Consider the following 9015-nt stretch of genomic DNA (forward strand, 5'->3'; position numbering starts at 1 on the left):
GGCTAGAGGGTTGGTCTGTCGTTCATCGACGTCATGCCCATTCCCTACTTAAATTTCGACCCATTTACGCCCCTCCTTCCTCCACCTAAAACAAAATTTTAAATATTTTAAATATAATAAATATATATTATAAAAAAAACCCCTGCATTGACTTGATTGTGTTATAGTCAAGTTTTTAACATGTGTCAATTGGACTGCTAAAAAACCATGGCATGGTGTGCAAGTTTGAATGTGATGTGAGCTAATTTTTCTTCTTCAGGGTTTAGGCTCTCCCCCATGGTTTACCGCGTCTTTTCTGTGGGCGATATTTTAAATATTCTTAACCATCTCCTTAAATATGTGATGCCATGATTTTTACCTGCGCATACATCACCATCACTCACATGAAATCTATTATTATATTCTCTCTTTAATTACTTACCCCTGGCAGGCTGACAAAACTAGCAACATGTTGTTTTGCCAGCAAATGGCAAATATGGATAACAAATTTGGCACTTCAGTCATATTCTTCCTAAACTGTGCTCGTGCAAACGTACATAAGATAATTTAGGGTTTAAGACCCAAAAAAAGATAGTTTATGGTTTTGCGATGGGCTCATGCAATCATAGTGACTCTTAACAATAGAATTAATTTTATTTTTCTCTTCTTTTTTTAAAATTTTAATTGCAATGTGGATAAGTTATAAGTATGAATATTTTCAAATTAACTTCAATTAAAGAACAAAATATTTGTTCATTCTACGTAAACATCATTATTTGATTTGTACGAAGAGTTGTTAAAATTTGTTATATCATTCTTGCTGTTTTTTAGGCTTAAAAATAGTACATTGAGCTTCCTTATTCTCAAGGATAAGATGCGTATTGCTAGTCCATTAAGTAATTATGAGGTATTATAAGATAGTTTGGTAACCATCGGGATTGGGCTAACTGATTGTGATTTTTGGAAGAGGCAATTCATCAAACGAAGCCATTTGGCGAGAGACCTGGTTTATTCACTAATAAATAAATATATGTAGGCAAGTTGTCTATGTCTACTAGTCTAGGGTTTAATCCCACTATTTGGACGTGAGGACATCTCGTGATATTTATAATAAATAAAAAAAGAGAAAATTAAATAATAATAAAAACTGAAACATTTATTTTTACCGCTCCATAACTAGAAAGAGCTCCCCCACCTTGGAATATGTCAAGCAGTCCCAATTTTGTTGGTTTAAACATGTTCCGGTTCCGGATTGTACATAAACTAGTAAGTCCATTTCATGCTTAGCAACTGTAATTTATAAATTACCATAAACCAAAGGCAACTGCGTTTTATTATGACTCCTCAGCAATTTTCACAGTTGGTTGGTCATCCTCTATATTGACCAAAATAGAAAACTACAAACTCCCTAATCTCAATGAACATTTTAACTGAATTTAAATATTAAAAAAAACAATTGGGAAAAAGAAATAAAGATGAGGGAGACTTGTTTGACAATAGCTTTGGAAGGATGCATGAAATTTTTCTAAGCATTGAAAATGAAAAACCACCATTTCACAAAAGTCACATGTGTGCACCACACGTGACTCGGAGGGGGACCGACCGGACCCCATGAAAATGACAAGGATAACCCCGTCTCGTTTTCAGTTTAGACCACGTCCACCCCACTCCTTTTCTTCGGAAGTCATTTTACATAATTACATTACATGAGAAGCCCCACAAAAGGGCTTACTGGAATTGACAGTTTTGGTCTTCTCCTCTTCGGTGCACCCAACCCATCTATCTGTCTATTTTATATTCCCTATTCCCTATACGAACAAACAAAAACGTCACCGGTTCATCGGACCAGCTGACTCGCCGGTCCATCCAAATCCATGTCACGCCCCGCGCACGAGCTGCACGTGCAGTTTCCCAGTTCCAATTAAAAGCACCACAAATTACAAAATAAATCAAATTTTACAATTCAGAATTTCTGAAAAAAGAAAAAGAAAATACTAAGAGGACGAAACGTTGGACTATCTCTCTCTCTCTGGTTCGAAAAGAGCTTCTTCACAGAGAACAAACCGAGGGTTTTTGCCAAGGAAGATAGGGAGGAATAGAAACCCTAGGAGCTAGAGAGAGAAAGCCCCAAAACACACACAGGGAAAAGAGAGAGGAGAGTTACAGAGTGGGGGGAGCTTCTCTATTGGAACTGTGTCAAAGCTAGGGTTTTCAATATTCGTTCATGAAGGTAAAGTAGAAGACACTTCTGATTGTAAATTTTGCTATTTATATTTCGCATTATGATGTTGTGTGATTAATTCGATTTCAATTTGGAATTAGCCTTAATGAAGCACATATCTCACAGCATTAATTCTCATAATCCTGATTATGATTTTCCATATCCTCGTATTTCACACCGCTTCTCGTTCGGCCGAACCCTGAAAGCGTGGGATTTTGTTTCTCATGCTTTTACTTCGCTATTTTGAATACTAGGGTTTGGTTCTCTCTATACATGGCAATCGCAGCTGTTTGTTTTGTTTGGTTTTTATAGCTTCCTTCTGAATAAATCAAAGGAACTCTATGCATAGCGGTTGAGTCTAGGGTTCACTGTCTGGTTACTGAGTGTGAGTAATTGTTTTCCCTAATAATGTTATAAGCCTGTAGTTTCTACTTGCGCTTTCAATTTATTGCTTGTTCGGTTGTTTCAGGATTAGAGTACTTTTTATTTGTCGATCCTTATCAAGAAGTTTCTATCTACACCAGGCGGCAGGTATAGATCATTCTCTCTCTCTCTCTCTCGTGTTAAACAAGAGATTTGGAATATGTTATGTTAAACCTCTTGTCTCTGCATGATATGTAAGCGATGCTTTTATCACAGGCGTTCTTAAATGGTCATTTATTAATTATCAGCATATTTATATATTTCTGTATTCTAAAGTTGGTGGTGAAGCAAAATTCTGCCTTCAGTACAACTTTCATTTCATGATTTATTGGACATCATAGCTTCATTTTCTCGTGTTGTATGCTTGTATACAACATCATACTTTGAATATTCATATGAATTATAGTTATTTTTATTGGATGATTCTCTGTGGATTAGTTCTTAGAACACTAGACGTTTTAAGTCATTTCTTATATGTTTTCTTCCCTAGCAGCAGAATTTTAAGTCATTTCTTATATGTTCTCTTGAACATTTGTGCTAATTGATTTTATATGTTTTTAAAGCTCTTTGAAAACCTTCTCATTGATTAATGCATTGTCTGGCTGCTATGCACTTGCAAGGACTCGTGGCATGTACTAGTCTAGCAATAAGTTTTTTTTTATTACTAATATTATTTTCAATAAGTTGGCTAATGACAGATTAGTATCTGATTAAGGATTCGTATACGCTGGATGTAAAAAAGTGAATCTTGCATCTGAATTCTGGTATAACCAGATTCAACAGGCAGTAGAAATGTGTTGGGTGTAACATCAATATGGGTATATTGGTTGGGCAGTTCTAGATTTTGGGAGTAGAGTTCTGTTCAGAGAGAAGTAGTTATTCTGAGACTGGGATAAAATATGTTCCGTAAACGAGTACTGCTAGTATAAAACACGAATTGTCTTGTGAAGGATCATTAAAGTTGAAATTTGATTTGTGGTTTTTTTTTTCTTCTCATAATGGGGTACACAACCCTCTCTCTCTCTCTCCAATGGTTGTTGTCATCTTATCCCTGCGTTGTTGTAAATAAGCAATGGTGGCAATGTATAAGTTGGGGCTTACTTAAATATAGTTCATATTCATACTTTATCAATGTTTTATTTTGAAATCTTTGATTGGAAAGAATCATTTAATTTTAAATTATTTGAGGTCATTGAATTCTTGAGTGTTAAATGTACTTAACTAATTGGATTTGCAGGCATGCTGTCTTTCCAATTTAGCAAATTTATATATATTCTACTTTACAAAATCTCATATGGGTCATATTTTCCTTCTTTAGGTAAAAATGTTCACATAATTTTTCTGTTATATTGACCCAATGATTATGTATTAGTTTATTTAGTTAACATTTATCTAATGCCTTTTATACGTTTACTCTTCACCTCTCTGGCAAGTATGAGTTCACTTATTAGATTTTGTAATTGGTCTCAATTCTTATACTTACACAATGAGATATATGTGTGTATGTACTTGAATTTGTACTTTAGTTCAAATAATCATGTTCTCTTTCTTCACCTAACAAGGATACAAGAATTATAGAATGATTAGTTATGTTTGATTTACGTTTTAATAAGAAAAGAAATGGTTTGAATGACCTTAACATGCCATGAAGTTCTACTATTTTATTGCATTTATAGGCAGTGGGACTTTATAAATTGGTGTAAGTATCATCAAATACTACCATGCCATGATGCACGGACTGCCTGATATTCTAAAAATGTTTAATTCTGTGTTGCTAACCATTTAAGGGCAATCATCTCATATTTTTTGTTGTAGTACATATCAGTAAATCGGTATTAATTTGTGTAAATGATTTTGTTTATAAGTACTGCTCCTAAATTATAAGTGGATTTAACTTGCTTATTCATAATTTTATATTCCTTTATTAGAGGTATCATATTGCATTCTTGAAGCTTATGTTTTACATGTCAATACTAGTTTGATCTTGTTTGTGATTAAGGTAATATGGATTTTATATGTCATATGTTTGATGGTCATAATACTTCTCTTGTTACTTCTGCAGTGCTATTTCACAAATATTGTCCTCAAAGCCTACTGAGTTCTCAATGGAAATTAAAGTTTTGGTGTTCTACATGGACTTCTTCGATTGTAAGCATGTTATGTAAAGCACCATGACACTCGAAGATTTCTTTACTTTAACTGAGATGAAAGATGGGCTCACAGCCCCGTCTCGAGTTGAGGAGCTGGTCAATGTAATGCAGAGTGAGAAAGATTCTATTGCGAATAATGTGGGTGATGCAACCCGGCAGTGGGCTGCTGTTGCTAGCACAATTGCTGCCACGGAGAATAAAGATTGTCTTGATCTTTTTATTCAATTAGATGGACTCTGGTTTGTTGATAGATGGCTTAAAGATGCTCAAAATTTAGGTAATGATACAAATGAGAGCTTTGTAGAAGAGTCAATAACTGCTCTGTTACGAGCACTTGAAAAGCTGCATATAGACAACAAGCGGTCAATATCTTCAGGGATCTGGAGTACCGTGAAGAGTCTTCTTGGCCACAAAAGCACAATGGTTCAGGATCGAGCAAGACTGCTGTTTGATAGCTGGAAGCAGGATGTTGAGAATGCTGAGGTTCTCTGTGATGATGGGAGTTCTAAGATTTTGGAAGAAGATTCTAAGGCATCTGCTGTAAAAAGTACTTCAGAAGTAGGTACTAACAGAGAAAATCACACATCAGGACCTGCTCGAGATGAATTGTCCCCATTAAGGACTTCAGGCGGTCTTCAACTAGAAAGTGCTGATGCTGTACTGAGTAACAAACAGTCCCCAACCCACAAACTTTTAGACAATGCAGACATCAAAGATAGATCTCCAGATCCTTTGGCCTCTGCTGTTGTCATGGACCCTATTCAAGAAAGTCCTATAAAAGATGAATCCTCTATATGTTCTGTGGGAGGAACTACTTCAATTGGAACTTCTAGTTTTCCAGGAGCAAAGCTGAGCAATGTTGATGGACATTCCGACACTCCAAAATCGAATGAGTTGTCTAAAAATGAAAATCAGGATGAGAAAGTCAACAGCTCTCCACAGAAGTTGGGTGTGACAGACATCTCTTCGGGGCCTGGTCTGGTGGAACCTGGGGTTGGTTCTTCAGGTGCTGATGGTTCAAATTCCCAAGTCTTTGCTACTGATTCTGTGTTGCAAAAAAGTGTTAATGCCAACCAGGACGATTCTTGTAAAAAATTTACTGCTCTTGCTAATGAAGGGACAGCTGTGTCTGATCCAAATTGTGTGATGGATGATGCAAGAGCGGTAAATCATTGCAATACTACAGTTCAAGATGGTGAATGCTGTTCAAACACTCCACATGACTTGTCTGGTAATGGTAGCATGTCAGGAAAACTTGAAGATTTAGAGACTACTTCCAGGATGGCTGACCCGGGAGCTGTTGATGAAGATATGGAGCATGTCAGCGATGAAGGTGAGGAATTGACAACTGCTGATGATATTGATCATGAGTATGGGATGGTTGACGCTCTAGAAGTTGCTCGACAAGTAGCCCAAGAAGTAGAAAGAGAAGTAGTGGATTATAGAGAACCATACTGCAGTTCATCTTCAGAGAAAATCTCAGAAGGTGGACTCAGACGAGCTGATAGCCCAGACTCTATAAATGGAGAACAGGACTTACCCACTCATGTTTCACCAAAGGAGGCGGCAACTGAGCAAAGTCATTCTGCAGAGGTAAATCCTGAGAGGGAGGGCCACATAGTCAATTCAGAAAATGTGGGCACTATTCCAGAACGATGCACTAATGACATGGAGTCCTCTCAGGTGACTGAAGCAGCTCAAGAACCTGAACTTATCCCAGAAAAAAGCCTTTGTAATTTTTTTGATCTAAATCAAGAAGTGTGCTCTGATGAAATGGATCGCCCAGTAAATCCTGTCTCTACTCCAATTCCTGTTTCAAGGCCAGTAGCAGCTGCTGGTTTACCTGTAGCCCCTTTGCAGTTTGAGGGGGCTATTGGGTGGAAAGGATCTGCTGCTACTAGTGCTTTTCGCCGAGCATCTCCTCGCAGATTTTCAGATGGGGACAAGAATCTTTCTACAGGGGCCACCAGTGATGGCTCAAAGCAGAGACTGGATTGCCTTGACATTGATCTGAATGTGGCTGAGGGTGGAGATGATTTAGGAAAACAAATTCCAGTGTCATCTGGCCTTCCTTCTGGGGAATCTTCAGTTGAAGTGAGTCAAAATAGATCAGGGAGGCCCAATTTGGATCTAAATCGTATTGATGATGATGGTGATGCCTTACCATCGGATTTAAGGGTGGAAGGACAGTTCTTAAACATTCGGAATGGCCGTCGCAGCCCATCTCCTGCTTCATCGTCATCATCAATGCAGCCTTCTATGAGGAATTTTGATTTGAATGACAGGCCATATTTTCATAATGATTCTACAGATCAAGGGCCAGGTAAGTCTTCTCAAACTGCAAATGCATATGGATGGCCTAAACCGGATGCTTCAGTTATTTCTATCATGGGTACTCGAGTGGAGATAAACAGAACTGATGCTCCTCAAACTCTGTCCCTGGCAAATGGCAAGGCTATTGAGACTGCAGCAGATGTTAGCATGGCAAGAACGGGGAATCTTTTGGACATGGGTTCAACGGTCTCTTACACTCACTCTCCTGTTTTTGGGTACAATGGACTGGCAACAGGGCCTACCATGTCGTTCTCCTCAGCCATGTATGGACCTGGTGGCACAATCCCCTACATGGTGGATTCTAGAGGAGCTCCTGTTGTGCCTCAAATAATGGCGTCTCCGTCAGTTGTTCCGCCTCCATTTTCCCAGTCACCGTTCATTATGAACTTGAGTGCGACGGCACAACCAGGTCTAAATGGTGCTGGGCCCTCACGTCCTCCTAGCTTTGATCTGAATTCTGGCTTTATGGTTGAGGGAGGCAATAGGGACTCGGGCCTGAGGCACCTTTTCATTCATGGTCAGGGCAGCAGGTCAATGGAGGATCATTTGAGGAACAACTCACAACCACCTCCTTCAAGTTCCACCGTTGGTGGAAAAAGGAAGGAACCAGATAGTGGCTGGGAATCATTCCCGTTTAGCTACAGACATCAGCAACAGCAACCACCATGGAGATGAGAAATTTTTAACTGCAGGCGGTCGTCTCTTTGGATCAGTTTCATAAATCCAACTAGGTAGATTGATACGTGCGATCCAGAAGTGGGTGAGCTCATTCGCTTTAGTTGAACTGAATAAAGTTGGAGGAAATTATCAAGGTAACATGATTTATGTGATTAATTGCTGAAGGAAGAATTAGGGTCTTGTTTTTATTTATTGGTTTATTCTGCCCTTTTCTTTTTCTTTCTGTGTTTCATAGAAGGCCATTTGCAACATAGTAGGAGACTTTGGTACGTGTAGCTGTAATTTTTCTTCCATGTATATCACAGAAATTATAGGAACAAATTCCTACATTATTTAAGTGTTGATTACAAGGAGGGTCTCTTAATAAGTGAGTTAACCGGAAACATTAAAAAATAATGATTAAATTTAAAGTGCTGTTAAACGTACCCTAAAATTAACTGAGTACATCTTAGAGCATCCACAATGGACTCCCGAAACTATCACCTTAAACAAATTTTAGGGAGGATTTGGAAAAATGCAACTCCAACCATGCCTCCTATTCACCCCCTAAAATAGGGAGTTGTCTAGAAGCTCCTAAATCTGAGGAGAGAGAAAGGACTCTTAATGGCTCCTTACTACCAAACTATTTATTGAAGTACTAATTTACACTAATGTAAAATGACTAAAAATGATATATTGAATTGTGAAACAAATGTAATTTTAAGTACACTCTACTATCGTGGATTCTCTGCTTGTTTTTTCTCGATTTGCTGGACTCTTTTTAAACATGCCACATCATTTAAAAACCATCTAAAACATGACACAACATATTTTTTCCCTACACTACTCTTCTTCTCCATCTTAGCATTTGGACAGCCGTACTCTTAAAACCAAGCCCAACAGAACCTCTTCTCCTTTCAATCACTCTTCTTCAAACGTGTAATTTTTTCATTTCTCATCTTTCAATTCAAGAAATTTCTTATAAGATTTGAAGCCTTTTGTAAAAACTTGTTTTCTCCAATTTCCCTCCACAAAAGTAGCCGCACGAATCATATTGGGACTTATATCAGCAAGGCAATGAAAACATACGGCATAAAATACTGTGTTTCTAGGAAAAAAAAGTTAAAACCCCGAAGCTGCAAAATTGAGTATTTTAATAAGAGTAATTCCCTTCCTGAGTATTACTCATTATTTGATTTAGGATCAATATCAAAGAATTCAGTTGAACGTTTTTGTATCGTTAGTTAGATT

At 37.7% G+C, this 9015-nt stretch overlaps 1 protein-coding gene across 1 annotated transcript; it reads left to right on the forward strand.

Annotated features, from left to right (window-relative positions):
- Positions 1-1929: 1929 nt before the first annotated feature.
- On the forward strand, positions 1930-8117 carry LOC110771251 (Transcription elongation factor (TFIIS) family protein). The gene is made up of 3 exons (XM_021975516.2): positions 1930-2209; positions 2670-2731; positions 4686-8117. The coding sequence occupies exon 3, from the start codon at positions 4795-4797 to the stop codon at positions 7780-7782; it is 2988 nt and encodes a 995-aa protein (XP_021831208.2). The 5' UTR covers positions 1930-2209; positions 2670-2731; positions 4686-4794; the 3' UTR covers positions 7783-8117.
- Positions 8118-9015: the final 898 nt, after the last annotated feature.

Source organism: Prunus avium, chromosome 1 (assembly GCF_965620075.1).
Source record: "Prunus avium chromosome 1, drPruAviu1.hap1.1, whole genome shotgun sequence".
Classification (NCBI taxonomy): Eukaryota; Viridiplantae; Streptophyta; class Magnoliopsida; order Rosales; family Rosaceae; genus Prunus; species Prunus avium.

Excerpts from the sequence above, each read along its gene's own strand:
- LOC110771251 (XM_021975516.2), top strand. The coding sequence starts at position 4,795 with ATGACACTCGAAGATTTCTTTACTTTAACTGAGATGAAAGATGGGCTC.